General features: G+C 36.1%; 1 protein-coding gene across 1 annotated transcript in view; it reads left to right on the forward strand.

Moving 5' to 3' along the window:
* LRP2 (low density lipoprotein receptor-related protein 2) overlaps positions 1-15,705 on the forward strand; it is a 126,875-nt gene that overhangs the window by 9,922 nt on the left and 101,248 nt on the right. The window contains exons 2-4 of the mRNA XM_010143223.1: positions 9,098-9,205; positions 11,346-11,468; positions 13,935-14,051. Of these exons, the coding sequence (XP_010141525.1) occupies positions 9,098-9,205; positions 11,346-11,468; positions 13,935-14,051 (348 nt within the window). The remainder of the gene's footprint in view (positions 1-9,097; positions 9,206-11,345; positions 11,469-13,934; positions 14,052-15,705) is intronic.

The raw sequence follows: 15,705 nt of genomic DNA on the forward strand, positions 1-15,705 counted from the left end.
GAAAGAGTTTTATTTCTTGAATGACAAGGTTAATTTTTCATTTAATAACTTGTGACATAATATTCCAGTAAGGTTTATGATTTGGCAAAGTGTTACATGTTGCATAGCAGTTTTTAATCTAGCAATAATACATAAAAGCAGTATAAAAATTTACACAATTTCACTTTCAAAAATTGGTTGGAAGGCTCTTACTGAGACTGATTCCTAGTGCTACAGTAACTCATCAGCTTTCAGGGGAGCATGACTGAATTGAATGTAGCTCACTATCTCAGCATGCGATCTAATTTTGAGAACAAACAGCACATTGGTTGGAAAATTTATTTAAAAAGCAGTACAACTTTCAAAATTAGAATAGCTTCCTGAGAAGGTTGTTTTATCATCTGCTACTGCACCTGTTGGACTTTCTCAGTGGTATTACTGTATATGTTCTCTCTAAGTGGTTTAAGCACTTTTTTTCCTTTTTCCTAGTTGTAAATACTTTCTCAGTCTTGAAGATTTCCATCATTTGCTCATATTACACCCCCCCCCACCATTGCCCAGTTGTTATTCTGCATCAGCCTTGGGGCCATTAGCAAGGTTCATTCTTATGAAAATTCTTGGGATGCTTCCTTCTGTGAGCTACTGTGTTTGCTGGTTCTTCTTCCTTTTATGTCATTTGGTCAATTAGAACAGATTTTTGCATTTTTAATGTACCATTCTTGAAAAAAGCTTCTGGGATTTAGGAGAGCTCAGAAATATATGCTTCCCTAGAGATCCATAGTGCTTGCTTTTATTACTCAGCTAACACAGTCACAATTGATTTGCGTGGACTGAGACACCTAATGTCAAGACAACTGGTTGAAGTTATCCAGTTTAGTGCAGAACAGGTTCTTTACATGTAATGTGTCTGAAATAGATTTTTGTGTTGTGAAGACTAATCTTGAAGTGCTGCAAATACTGGTTCTCTTGAATTTGGCCATGCAGATAATAACTTTACTACATTCTCTAAGGAAGGAGTACAGTTTTTATTCATAGCTTTTATTAATAGTTTTAAATAGAAAAATAAAATACTTTATTAATTGTTTATTAATAGTTTTTATTAGACTCACCTTGGAAATTACTTTGTATACAATTGGAGTCAAAGAAAGTCTTAACAGAAATTAATAGCTTCAGTTATCACTGAAGTATGAGAAATTTGACAGTGACTTAAATGGAAGAAGGAACCTGGTCTGTTGAATAAGGAATATTTACTTTATCAGTAAAAATGATCCTGTCTGTTAGAATTAGCCCTTGCTTAAAAGGATTATTTCTTATTTCTGACTTGTTATAGGACTAAAAAGGTAGTAAGAGTTTATTTGCTGCTTTTAAACAGTGTGTAAGTTGAAGCAAGATGGTAAGGGGATTTAATTGTGTTTAATTTGCTTGTAGTACTGTATGATAGTAAAGATATGTAGTATGGGTATGTGCTCTTTGGGAACATGTATGATAAATAAACTGTCATGATTTAAATTTAAGAAGGTGGGGGTTTTTTAATGTTTAAGATCAGTGTGAATAATTTTAAAATATTGTCTATCTTAATTTATTTTAACTTTTCCCAGAATGGCTTGTTTTAAAGCAATAATGTAGAAACCATAGTTATTTTGTGCTGAATACCAGAGCTTTAAGAAAAAACCCACAATTTTTATCAGAAAATTAGGAGGTTGTGCTCTTTGTTATTAGTTCAGGCTTATATTTGAGAAAAGTAAAATTGAATAGATGTGTTTAAAAATTAATTTCTAGACTGTTTCTATTTTTATCAGGCTGTTTGCATTCGTTGCTTTTTCAATTAATACAGCTAAAGTAAGGTAGAGAGGATGAGGATTATGAATATCTTTAATGTTGCTAGGAGGGATTTACAGTGTCATTTCTTTGAATTTGATGTCTGCAGGAGACTTGAATGCTTTTTTCTTTGCAGGAAAGATTTCCTGCTTAGTTTCAGTAGATTAAAATCCTGAACTTCTTTAATTCTTGGATTTGTGTTGAGGCATTAGCAGAAATGAATCTATAGTCCTTTTATAACTGTATTAACTGCAAACAAATAGTTTAGTATAGAATACACTAATTTTAAGTATTTTTTAAAAAGATTTTGCATGTGAACATTATTAAAATGAGATTTGATGCTTTAGTTTTATCAATGGTTTTACTTGACAAGTGTCTATCTGCAAGAGCATGCAGAGTCAAAGCACAGAATACAGAATATGTTGTAGATTTTATTGTTTCAAGACTTTTTTCTTTTTACTACTTGTCAAGTGGTTTTCAAAGGGAAAGCATAAATATCTTCTGTTGCTGTACTATTTCTAAGTCCATTCAGAAAGACACAATTTTTACTTTTGTTCTTGAATTTTAAGGTACTTTTTATTAAAAAACAATGATCAAAAATTTAAAATATAGGTATGGGTTCTACTTTGACAGGCAAGATCCATTTATTACAGTTTCTGATACCCATCATTCCACTGAATTTAGGACACGATTTACTCTATGTTCCATCTCCTATGAGTGCAGAATATCTAGCTCATTAATCTGAGATGAAAACAGAGTCTGTATGGCCAGGTAGGCTTACAGAAAGAAGCAAATGACCAAAAATTAAACCTACGTTTCTCTTCTGTTTTAATTTCTCTCACCTCTCACTATCAGTTCTAATTACAATCCAGTAATATATAAAGTTCTATATGTGAGTGGATTTTTAGGCAGAAGGGCTAGAAATATCATTTTCTGCTGTTTAGTGGTGCAAAAGCTGTATTGTTGTTGTCATTAATGGTTTTCTGCTATTTTTTGAGGAAGCTGGGACTTGGGAGCCAAATCTCTTTGTTTAGTTAGTGTCAGTGGAGAACCAGATCTACTGCTTCAAGTTCAGTCCTTTATCATTTCCACATCCCCGCCCCTAAAATAATCTGTATAGAAAGTTTTCTAATATATCTGCATCTTTGGTTAGGGGCTAAGGAATGCATGATAAAACAATCAAATTAAAGAAATGAAGTACTTCTGTACATGCATCACATGATGTTGGTGATGTTCGTAAGAAGAAATGGAATAAAAAACAGAGTAGACAACTTTTGTGAAGAGTGGTGCATCAGTCACTGTTAAACATACCAGAGTTGGAGATGGGATCTCTGGCTAGGAATCCTTCTGACGCTGATGGGCAGAAGGCTGGAAGATGATCAAGGTCTATGTGCCTTGTTTCTTGTGCTAATAAGTATACCAGCAAAACTGAGTGTACTGTAGCTTCTTGGAGTGCTATTGGAGAAACGGTGTAATATGAATATATGTTGGTGAAGGGAAGAACAGCACCATTTGGCCATTGCTTGTTGACACTGGGGTACCCAGGTGAGTTCAAGTGCCTATCTTCATACTGCAAACTATCTAGGGTATGATCTTTCTTTTTGTACAGTGCAGGGCACAAGGAGTCCTTGATCAACTACTGAGTCTGTAGATGCTATTTTACTAATAGTACTTTAATTATAATATGTAATACTTAATTGGGCGTTAAGTCAGGAATAGAAATCCTATACTTCCTTGCGAACATAGTAACTCTTGTCTCTCTGCCACTTAGCTCTTCTGCTTCAGACTGTCCCTTGACTAGTCACCTCTCAATCTGTATACACAGATCTTGCAGTCATACGGATTGGGTGCAGATTCACATTTGTACTGTCTTTTTGTTGACATTGTCAGTTAAAGTTATTTCTCTAATATAGTCTGGATTAGAGGCACGTAGGTACAAAAGACATTCTGTGTTTCAGGGTCTTGAAGACTGAAGGTAAATCTTGTGCTGCTTTCTGTAATTCCTATAAATTTTCATGTCGTCTGTGGGGTTTTTTAACCTGAATAGTTTGTGTTAAATATAATGAGTTTGGAAAGACTGGAAGTTAAATATTGTCTCAAGGTACATGAAATTCAGCATAATTTCATCAGACTCTATTTTTCTTTATATTTTAAATAATCTTTGTTCATTGCTAGCAGAATACTACTTTTCAGTATTATGGGGCATTTTACAATAATAAGCAAAGACTTTTCCTGAACTGTGGGTTTTACTTCTTTCTTCATTAGTGAGGGGAAACAGAGATGGAATTTCCAGAGGTTCAACTTCCCCTCCCTGAGCATTCCAAACCTCAGGCTGTTTGACATGTAATTAAGCTAGACAAAAATCTGACATCAAAGAGTGTAGAAGAAGGTGATTCTCCAGGATTCTTCTACCTGCAAGGCCACTGGAGTGGACTGTTCTGTTTGTGGGCCGAATGGGAACAAAGAGTACCCTGTGTTGGAAGGCAGAAAGGAAGAGAAGAGACCCTGTCTCTTATTTTTCTTTTTGTCAAATTTATGTGGAAGGGGCTTGTAGAGTATAGTTTGTTTGCGCTTCTTGTATTGAAAGTGGAACTCTTCAGTTGAAAAAATACTGCCTTGAAGAACATTACTCTTTTTAAACACAAAAATCTGTTGAGAGAGACAATTCCTGAAATGTAAAGTAATTGCAGCAGTGTAAGTTTCATTTTTGAGTGGTACAATCTACCCTAGGCTTAATACAATCTTCATTACTTTAAATCAAGCTTAGCTGTTAAAGAGGTGTTAGCAGTTCTCAAGGTATGCGAGCATGAGGAAGAATGAACAAATGAGGGGTTTTGGCTTTTTCCGTATAGTCAGAATAGTCAGTTGTGGTGCCTTAATCTGTGGATGACAAATGTAATTCAAAAGATTTGTAGTCAAAGTTAAAAGTATGAGGGACTTCAAGGTTGAATGGGCAGGTAGAAAATGTATGAAAAGAATTAGAAAAGACTAGCACTGTGCAGAGAGGAACTGAAAGGAGTTCTAAAGCAATGCGAAGAGTGGCAGAGAATAAGGCGGTATTGATTTCCATGATAAGCCAAACATAAGATTCTGTTTTAATACAAGAAGATTTAATTTATGCTTGAATTCTCAGTCTAAATATTTCTATACAAATGAGGCAGAAGGGAGGTGGAGAGGGTGTAATGGACTGCCTTGCTATTGAAGGCTCTAGCCCTATGGTTAAACCATTGTGCTGTGAAATGCCTGAAACTATTAACCTCTCTCTCTTCTGCTGGAGTTTCGTATGACTTAATGTGACATTGAGTAACATTCATTAGTGATGTGAAGGTTGACTACCATCCTCTAGTGGCAGTGGGGTTTGTGTTTGGCAGTGGTTTAGCTTTATGATACGTCACTCCTATGCAAGCGACGCTTTTTTGGGCAGAACTTGTCTTGTAGAACATAAGGTGATTGATTTGAATAGTACTTTTACTGCATTATTTCCTTTTGTAAGAGATGCACTTATTTTCGATAAATTAAAAGCAAAAAAAATTTCATTTGATTAGTGTTTTGTTCAATCTTTGCTGTGACAAAATCACTAGTATGTTGCATTATTCCAGTGGTAATGATTACCTGGCATAATCTTTTTGCAAGTAGTGTACCCAGAGCCAGTAATATTAGCTTTTCTTGTTTTCACCTGAACAAATTGTGAATCTTAAACGTCCACTCAGGAGTCTCTTATAAGAGAATCCCAGACACAAAGAACCATGGAAAGTCTAGTGACAAAGTAAGTATAAAGCCCAAAGATCATTAACTATAGAAAGAAATACAGAAATAGTACTTTGGGCTATATTTTTCCAGTGATATTTCTGAATTTTGGTTTTCATTTTTCAGAACTAGACTGGTTTATATTAAAGATTATATATATTTGTTTTTTCCTTGGCGTTTTCCTGAATATTGAGCAGTTGAAACAGATTTTATCTTTCAAAATAGTTTTTGTTAATGCCCAGAGATTTTTCTTTATATACATTCTGGAAGATTCATAAGGTCTGTCATGCAATTTAATTCCATATTATAGTAGTGGTTTAATTACAGTCAGAAGACTAAAACTGAATTATAGTAAAAGTAGAGCAACGTTCAATCATCTTTGAATTTTGAACTTTCAAAAGTCACCTAGATTTTTTTCTGTTAGCAACTTTTAAGCATGACAGAGAAGACTAATTGTTTTGCTGCTTGCTTTTAAACTCTGAAGTTATTTGCTCCAACAATCCTGCTAACAGGATTCCGTTTGTCTGAAAGGGATGTCTGGTTTTATCAGCATCTGTCAGAGCAAATCAGAATTTCTATGGAAATTAGCTCATTTGTATTAATTCTTGGCAATGACTGACTGATTCATGAGCTGCCTTGCCATTTAAAAAAGAAATTTCTTATTGAAAAAAAATTACTAATGACTAACCCCTCACGTTTCAAATAATGGCAATAAACAAGCAGATACCCCTTGGCTTCTGACAGTCCCCGCTCTTGCTGCAGGCCAGGTGCTACAGGCTCACGTTGCATAGCACGTATCAGTGGAAAGAGCCCTTTTGGACTCCGTGTGCTCCCTCAGTGGATCAGTACTAATCAGTATGAGTAATGCTTGCAACAGTTTTACTGAAATTAATACTGTTTAAAATGCATAACTAAATGCATAGTAACTAAATCACAACTCTTCTAATCTCCTAACTTTCCAGTACTTTTTTTTAGCAGAATAGGTGCAGTTAAGTTTTGAGAAAATGACCTCTGTAGTTGTTGTCAATAGCAACAATCCTGGCTATGGCTGACATGGTTATTTTTCTTTCATTCTGGATATTTCTCTTGGGGATTTGTGGCCATAATTTTGTAATTAAAATTTTCCCCTGATTTACTTTCCCCTTTATCAAAGTTAGAATTGTTTTTCTTCACAGTTGAAATGCAAGCTTTTTAGAACCTTGGTGAGATGTTCCCTTGATACGGCAGATCACTTCTACTTCTTCTATACTACTTATTTTAAAGATTGTCATCCTAATCAATTAACATCATTGTCTGCTATGTAATTTGATTTGTTCCAAAAGTGATATAAAACTGACAAGTGAGGTATTGGTCTTTCAGTTTTTTTAATACATATTTCAGAGCTCTTTGCCTTCAGCTATAAGTAAGCATGGAAGATAACATTTGAAAAGTGTAATGCCGTAATTAAATGAATTATAACAGATCTGCTGAATAACTGTATGAATGGACATTGGTAGAGCACTTACTGTATGTAGGTGTGACCAATTGAAATTATAATTCTGTAAAGTATTACAGAGTATAGAACTGCGTGATTTGCAGGTTTTCTGTTAACATTCAGTTACCATTTCTCATGCCGTACAAAGGCTACTATGTTTATAATGCTTTCTAAAAGTTTATCAGTGTTATCTCCTCATTTTTACCACTATAAGGGTATGTTTAACTAACCTAATACCAGATAGGCAAAAATAAATTAGCAGTGTTGTACATAGTGCTTGAATTTTTTTTGGCTAGTTATTATTTAGAAATAATATACAAATTGCACATAGTGCTTGTTTATAAACATCTGCTTCATTAGAAATTCTAATCATGTGGATGGAGATTTAATTTTGTATTGTAACTAATTTTTAAGTGGCTATGAATATCCCAATGGTTTCGAATAGCAATAATATATACAAGCAGTTTTAGTATTTGCTTTGTATAGTAACTCCAATAGAAAAATTGTGGTTTATGTATGTGCTGTATTTATTAGAGCTTTAACTGCTAATCTCATATGGAAATGTTGCTTTGTAGGGCAAAATTCAGTGAGAGGGCCTGGGATTCCAGAGTGAACTTGTACATTCCTTCAGGGCATTTTTGCAAGGGAGGTTGTTGTGTTTTAAAGGTAGTTGATAAGAGACCTGCACCACCAACCCCAGACCTGCACCACCAACCACCATCATGCATTAGTCTATAGAAGGTATTTGGGTGAACATACTCCTGTACCACTCTGTACCACCATTTATCCAAGTGAAATTTTTGACCATTTGCAGGATACATTATAAATCAGGATGTCACTACCAGACAATCAGATTTGAACATTCCTTGCATAAAGTAACTTTCCTATATCCCTTAGGAATACATCACTTAACTGTGTTTATGTGACAGTGTTGATATGCCTGGTTTTACATGAAAGTTAGTGTAGCATGTTATTTATGTCATCATGAATTCAAAAAGTAGGTGATTGTGCTTTATGGATATGTGCTTTATGAGGTTATCTTCTCTGGACAAATCACTCAGAATAATTGAAAGATGTAGTTTTATCATATGGTTATTAATTAAATCAGGAAGCGGGTTTTTTTCTTTTTCTTCAGAGTCGGGCTTTGCTACTACCTCCTTTTTTTTTTTCACTGTTCCCTTCTCTGAGGTGCTGACAACAGATTAACATGAAACAGAGCTCTATTGAGCCTAATTATGTTACAGCCCATTGTTTTGGGGACCTATAAAACTGTTCACTCCCTTTTTATGAGGCTATAGTCACATAAACTGTGTATTTTCTCTTTCCTATGGACTGGAGATTTCATTAGTTGACTCTAATAAAGACCTGATCCAGCTGCCTTTACACCTGGGACTGAATGCTTCTTTATCAGGTCTTAATGCTTAGTAGGTCAAGCAGGAGGGAATGACAGCAAGATAGCTTTTGATCTGCCATAGATGTTTGAAAGCTTAATTTATTTTAAAATCATTTGCTATTAAAATGTTGACTGAAGACATGGTTTCCTGTACTTAAGAGGAAAGATTTTAAGTATTATGGCATTATTAAAAAACAAACCAAAACTGAGGTCTTTCTATACTTTGAAGCAATCACTGCTGAAACAGATATCCACATCAGCTAAGGGAATAATTATATATATATATGTATATATATTTAAATCCTCAGAGACTCTGGAGATGACTAATGTTTGGCATGTTTAGCCTGTAGAAATAAATAAAGGTAGGGCATCCATTTCCACATTAAGTGCACACCGCTTGTGAATTTAAAATGGATACGTTCCTTCTAAATAGTTATATATAATGTCCTGTAAGATTTAGAGCTGGTTCTTTTATTTTTTTGGTTGTCTGGGTGTGTAGAGACCCTGTATATATGTGTGTGTGTGTGTATATATGTATTTACATTTTTGTACTGTCGTGATATTATTTTCTCACCTTTCCATGTCACAAAGTGATGGGTAGGTGACAGCTGTTATGACAGTGCACTCTACTATCTGTTTCTATATGCTGGTACTTCTAACCTGCTTGTTACTCTGCTTTACCACAGGATGTGAACGGGGACAGTTTCGCTGTGGAAATGGCCGCTGTATTCCTGCAGACTGGAGGTGTGATGGGGCTAGAGACTGCTCAGATGATACAGATGAAGCTGGTTGTCGTAAGTGAAACAACTACAGAGCAGGTTTTTTTGTAATATAAGAAATACTGAGATCCGGATGTACTCAGCTGTGCAAGAACGGATATTGAAAGGGGAGAAAACTCATGGTTGTCTTGAGATGAGTGCAAAATCTGCTTAAGTGTCGTATTTCTTGAGTCCATTGGCTTTGGTAGTCAGAAATCAAGTACTGCTCAATTTCTAACAGGACTTAGCTTTCTCTTAAAAATCCGAGTGTCCAATCATGCAGTTTCATTGTGTGACTAATACTCTAAGTAGATGTAGAAGTGTATTATTACAGCAATTATTATTGCAGTAATCCTGAATATTGGATGAACATACAGCCACCACCTGAGCTCCAAATCTTTGGATCATTCAGGCCCTAGACAACAAACACACTGCACCTACTGCACCTTAAGTAGAATCTTGGTTTGTGGTCTAGAGTTGGTTGTGTTATCCTCAGTCCCAACAGAAAAACTGCATTCAGATGGGCTGTCATATCCACGCACAAAGATTCTTTTAAGCTGAAGCTTAAAAAGCTGTGAAAATTATGAAATGCCCTCCACAGTCTGTTTTCAGGAGCTTGCCTGCATTTTATGTTCTCGGTTCTAGTGTTCTTTGAGGTCTGGTAGGCTGGTGCAGTATCAACCCACTTACAGGTTAGACCAGTTTTTGCCCTTCAGCTGATGGGGAGTGAGAAGTACTAATTTATGTTGGTTCTTTTCACGCTGGATTGTTTCTTTGCTGCTTGACCCATATAATAATTGGAGGTCGCTCACACTTGGCAGTCTGATTTGTAACTTAGCATGTTAGTTAGCTCCAAAAAACAGGGCAGTTCTGGATGAAGAATGCCTTAAACTGACAAAACAACATGGTATTGTCCTATAGCTTGCTCTTTCAACTTAGTTCTGAACTGCAGCTGTAAGAAGTAGTTGAGCTTTGAACAAGGAGAGGATAAAATTCACGTTGACTTCATGAAAGATTAAAAACACAGACATGAACTACACTTTTCGTAGTTGTAAGCATGAAGTTGAGTTTTTCTCATTTTCATACATGTGATGAATTAGGAAGATGAAAATTACACTTCTCATTTTTATCCAGTTAATTGTGCTTTTAAAAATAATATGTTAATGTGCTGTAGATAGTGCGGTACATAAGTGTCTAGGAAGATAGTTTTAAACTGTCTAAAACTGGCCTAAGGTTAAAATTACATTACAAGATTATTCTTTGGTTCTTAAAACAGGAATTGAAGAATAGTATGCATGAAGTGCATTGTCTGTAGAATGTGTTCGATTTTTATCCCTCTAATCACTTTACCTCTATTAAATCTTGTACTTCTGAATTCTGAATCTACAAAGTGATCTCATTTTCTCCCTTGATGCTTTACTTATATTGGTAGTTGTGCTTGTGTATCATCCCATGAGCACACAGTGTTTCTAGTTGACTTCACAGTACTGCCAAAACTTGATCCTGAAAAAAAAGGTGGTTAAGATGAGTCCTGTCTACTGGACTGTATTGTGTTAGTGATTCTTACGAGGAGTATGAACTAGGGATGGAGTAAGCTGTAACACAGTTTCAACCATTTGTTTTGATCTTTCCCTTTAATGGCTCCCTGTCGTTTGGCTATTTGAAAAGTACAGAATGGAGCTGGGACAACAACATTCAGATTATTCTGGCCTAACCCTCAGTTTTGCCTCATAACTCCACAGAGAAGAGTCATCAGCTTTCTTTGACTGACCTTCCTACCAGAGATAGGGCACCTGCAGTGAAGTGAAAGCAATTGACCAGACCCCTGTGAAACTAGGGAAGCTAGCATGACTCCGTATCTGGAAAAACTGGAGAAAAAAAAAATCTTTTGTTGAGACCTGCCTTCTAGGGGAGCCCATGTCTCCAGGGTAGGATATGAAATTGAAGATTCATATTCAGGAGTTCACTAAGCCAAATTTAGCCTTTGATCATCCTTCTGCTGGCCCACCTTCCCCTCCCTGTTCTGTCCATGTTCTTTGGTTTGTCAAATGCTTCATGTGTTTAATGAAAGTTACAGTCAATTGACACTTTTTCTTTTCCCTTGTTTAATTATTTTCTCTGAAAGTGCTTTCCCAAATGTCTGCAAAATGACAGGTTTTTTTATTGCTTACACTAGCACAACCTACCTGTGAGGGAAATCAGTTTCAGTGTCAGACTGATGGCGAATGTATACCACAGTCGTGGGTTTGTGATGATGAGGAAGACTGTGAAGATGGCTCAGATGAACATCAACAATGTCGTAAGTATTTAAGTAGTAGTGTTATACCAGCTTTGTGAAATAAGGTAATTCACATAGAGACATATTGAGAACATAGAGAAACAAGCCTGCTGTAAGTCAGCTTTTACCAGAAGAGTCTCTCTAAAGTAGTTTCTAGAAATGAAATACAGAAAATGTCCAAAAAGACATCTCCAGGACTTGAAATCTGAAAATTACTGATGTTTTAGTTAATTAAAAAGAGAGGCAAAAAGGAGAAAAATATACAGTGCATATTATTTTTATAGATCATACAAAATTTAGTAGTTCCAAAAGGATGAAATATACATAACTCTGATGCCCAAACACTCTGTCACTGAAAAAACTGCTTTATTCTTTGTGTAACAAAATTCACATTGATATGTCAGAATTATAAAAGAACCCCCATATTAATTTCTTTCTAGAAAATTTAGGTGTTTATGTGTATATAAAAAAAGAGGAATTATCACACAGTTAATCATTGCTAAAGATTCTTGTGCCATCTTCAGTGATGCTATTTAATGACATGACTATTTAAAATGACCAGAGCCATTCTTTCTTGTATTTGGTTAGGAGCAATACCAAAAGTCCTGGTGTGAAGTGAAAGTCTAGTCTATCATTTGGACAGCTTAAATTTAAGACATAATTCCTCGTAGTTTTTCACTTTAATATGCTAAACAGTGTATTAGTCATGCTTGAACTGCTGTTTTAAACGAAAGTGTTTAATGTTCTCTGTATGTATTAGAGGAAAGAAATCACTTAGCAGCCTAACTGCTATAGTCTTAGGCTCTTTTTTTTTTTCAATATTGTTAGCAAGATGGACACTGAGAATAGGAAAATATGCTACTCTGATTTTTCAAATTTCGTGACTAAGCATTTTAAGGGCTACAATTAGGTACATGCCAAAGTGATGAACAGTGAACTGAGATGATGATGGCACCAAATTATAGTCTGCATTATTGTATAAGACAGGAAGAACAAGTGTTGTAGTGTTCTGAAGAACTGATTTCCTGGTAGTTTTAGTGTTAGGAGTTACTTTAAGTGATGAGGATAAGATTAATTTATTTTTCTTTTGAATGTATGTATAATTTTTGGATAAATTCTTTAAACTGAATGGTTCTGGAGCTGCTCACTAACCCTCTTGATTCTGGGGAGGTTCACGGGTTTAAGTTTTGGAAAGATTTTGCTCACAGACTTGGTTTGTATTTTCATATCTTGACAGTTGTTCCCACTGAGGGTGGAAACATTGGAATAAGGTTAATTGCCTTTTGCTCCCCCATTCCTCTGAGAAGGTGCAAGCACAACTGCTAGTTATGTTTTAACTAAGGAATCTGTAGATATAAAATGCAAAATGAGCAACAGCTTAGAGTTGGCTTTTGAACTGGGTCACTGTACCATGATTCTCCATGTACTAAGCAATCATGAGTGTTAGTAACTATACATAGACACAGTGCTGCTGCTGCTGGTTTTGAGCCATCTCCTGGTATTTGTCTTTATTCATCTAAAGTGACTTTTTATCTCTGTGCTTGGAATCCTAGAGGAGCTTTTCCTTCTTGAAACAACAAAATTTTTTCCTCAGAAAAATGGCCAACAGCTCTGGAAGTCACACATGCAGAATTAAATTTGTTTTACTTTACTGTCTTGCTCTTGTTTTGCCGCATGACACTAGTATCCCAGTAGCTTGTCTTTCTTTGGGAACACTGCTGATAGAAGCAGCAATAGAGAGGTCTTTGTAAAGCAGCAGACCAGATGCCAGTATATAAATTGGGATGGTGTAGAGATAGAGCATGGGTTTGAAAGAAACAAATGTGCAGGTGGCAGAAGGGAGGAAAAGTTAGCAGTAATTTCACCCTTCAGCTATATCTTCACATATTCAATTAATTTGCCTAAGAAAAACAATGTAATTGGTCTACAGTGGAATCAAAGTGGAATTATTGCACAGATTTGTGTGGTTGCTTTTCATCGGCACAGTTGTAACGAGAAGAGACAATAATTTTTGACCCTCTGTTACTTATGAATGTAAAAATATTCCTGGCTGTATTTAGAAAGCAGCACCTTACCTCCAGCACTGCAGTGTTTACATTGTGGCGTTCTAGATGACCAAATAACTTACAGTTACTGACAGATCTTGACACAATAATAGAGAGAGCGTTTAAACAGTGAGAATTGGTAATTTAATTTTTTAGGCAGAACAATTACAGGGAAGCAATTTTTAACCTAGAGGTCAACCACTTCAGTGGAGGAAAGCAATGACCTTGCAGGCTATGAAAGGCCCCATAGAACTATGTTATCTGCCATGTGCTTTGCAAGTGTTCTTTACTCTCCTTGAGCATGCAAAGGTACAGGGGAGGAAGGTCTTACGCCAATATTTGTGAGAAGGATGGTGTAGTTAAGGAGGAAGAGGGAGGTTATTTTTCTGCATAAAAAGTCTTGATTGATGGAAAAGACTGATGGTCTGCCTGTTTCTTGCAGCGGGAAGGACATGCTCAAGTCAGCAATTCACATGTACAAATGGACAGTGTATCCCAAGTGCGTACTGGTGCGATCGAGTAAAGGACTGCACTGATGGATCAGATGAAAGAGTCTGCCGTGAGTCTTAACTTTTAGTACTAGATCTGATTTCATCTCATCTCTCTGTGGCATTTTAATAAATTTGTGAGATTAAAGGGTTTGTTGATGGATAGGATGACCACAATATGCTTCTTGTTACAAGAGTCTAATTTCAGATTCTTTTGTCTATTAGAGCTGATGTTCTGATACAGGTCCATTGTTGCAGAACTCAAATGCAAATTGCTACCATAGGATCAGGGCTTCTTGTTTGTCATTGTCTGAAAGATAATTAATATTGCATTGGGAAAAAGCAACCGTATTTAAATGGGTTAAAGCCTTGGGAGCCTCAGAGCTAACTTTGCCAATTTTTTTTATACTTTTCTGCGTACCCATATACAAATATTTGCATACAATACTTTGCACTGATTCTGAAATCAGTGGTAATTATAACTGGTATAGAAAAGCAGAATTTGACCCCAAATCACTTCTGTGAGGGACTTTGACCCTTTCAAAACCATTTGTATTCTGGACTGCAGCTTCCTGTGGAGATGAAGCGGCACTAGGTCGTATTGTATTCAGATAAGCTGTTATATTGTGCCAACAAAAGACAGAAGGACAATTAGGTTTTCTTCCTTTAACTTCCCCAGAGAATGGTGGGGGAAGAGGCTGGGATGCTAAGGAATGGATAAAGGCACAAGAAACAATTATGTTAATGGCTGCACTTAGAGGGAAGAAGGGAATATGCACATGCTGTGTAAAGGAAAAACAGCATATTACATGGTCAGTCAACTGCTAGTGCATTTTATCCCTGACTCACAAGTGGCTGAAGTGGATACAAGTGGCTACATTCTACAGTGTACTCTGTAGAAGGAAAGGTGATTTAAAACTGTATGGTACTCTGGAATTAAAGGTTGCTGAGACAGCCAGTTTGGAACTTTTCTGTGTGACAGACCAACAACCAGTTCTGAAGTCACCAACACAAATGAATAAAAGCCAAGATTCAAAGTACCCTATATCATTGCTGCAAGAATATCTTCTGCAGCTTGGCATTTTTTTTTTAAAGTTTAGAAGAAGAAAAGAGATTGGTAATGTAGCAAATCTATGACAGATTAAAAAAAAATCCCGAAGAAAAGTTATTTGTTTAAAAAATGCATTATCTGTGAATTAAGAAAAAGGAACTGCTCAACACCTCTGAGCAATCTGCCAGAAGTTATTAAATACAGTGTAGAACAGCCAGATGAAATGGTGTGATTGTTACAATGCAGTAAATCTGTGGCAAACTGGGAGTGGAGTCCAAAAGACAATACTCACAATTCCTCCTTCAGACTAGAAGCCACTGTGATGTTTGAAATTTGAAGTGCATACTTTATTTCATGTTTAACGTTCTCAACTAAGTAAATTAAAAAAGGCAGTTTGAGAAGGGGCCTCCAGATACTCTAACAGTAGCGCTCTACTGCTGTGTGAGATAACCAGTCCTTGTTGCAGCAGCCGGCAGGCCCCATGACTGCTGTGAAGGCAGCATACTTAGCCCCAGGGAGTGGAACTGCCTCATATCATTCAACAGCATCCACTCTAGTTTATTAGAATATGTGTTGATGATCCCTCTAAGACAGTAGAATGACTGTGACTTGGAACATTGAAAGTAGGAGAGTCGGACTAGTTTAAAGAAATGTGATGGTGCTGAAGACAAGAG

The sequence above is a fragment of the Buceros rhinoceros genome, unplaced genomic scaffold, assembly GCF_000710305.1.
Source record: "Buceros rhinoceros silvestris isolate BGI_N320 unplaced genomic scaffold, ASM71030v1 scaffold9119, whole genome shotgun sequence".
Classification (NCBI taxonomy): domain Eukaryota; kingdom Metazoa; phylum Chordata; class Aves; order Bucerotiformes; family Bucerotidae; genus Buceros; species Buceros rhinoceros.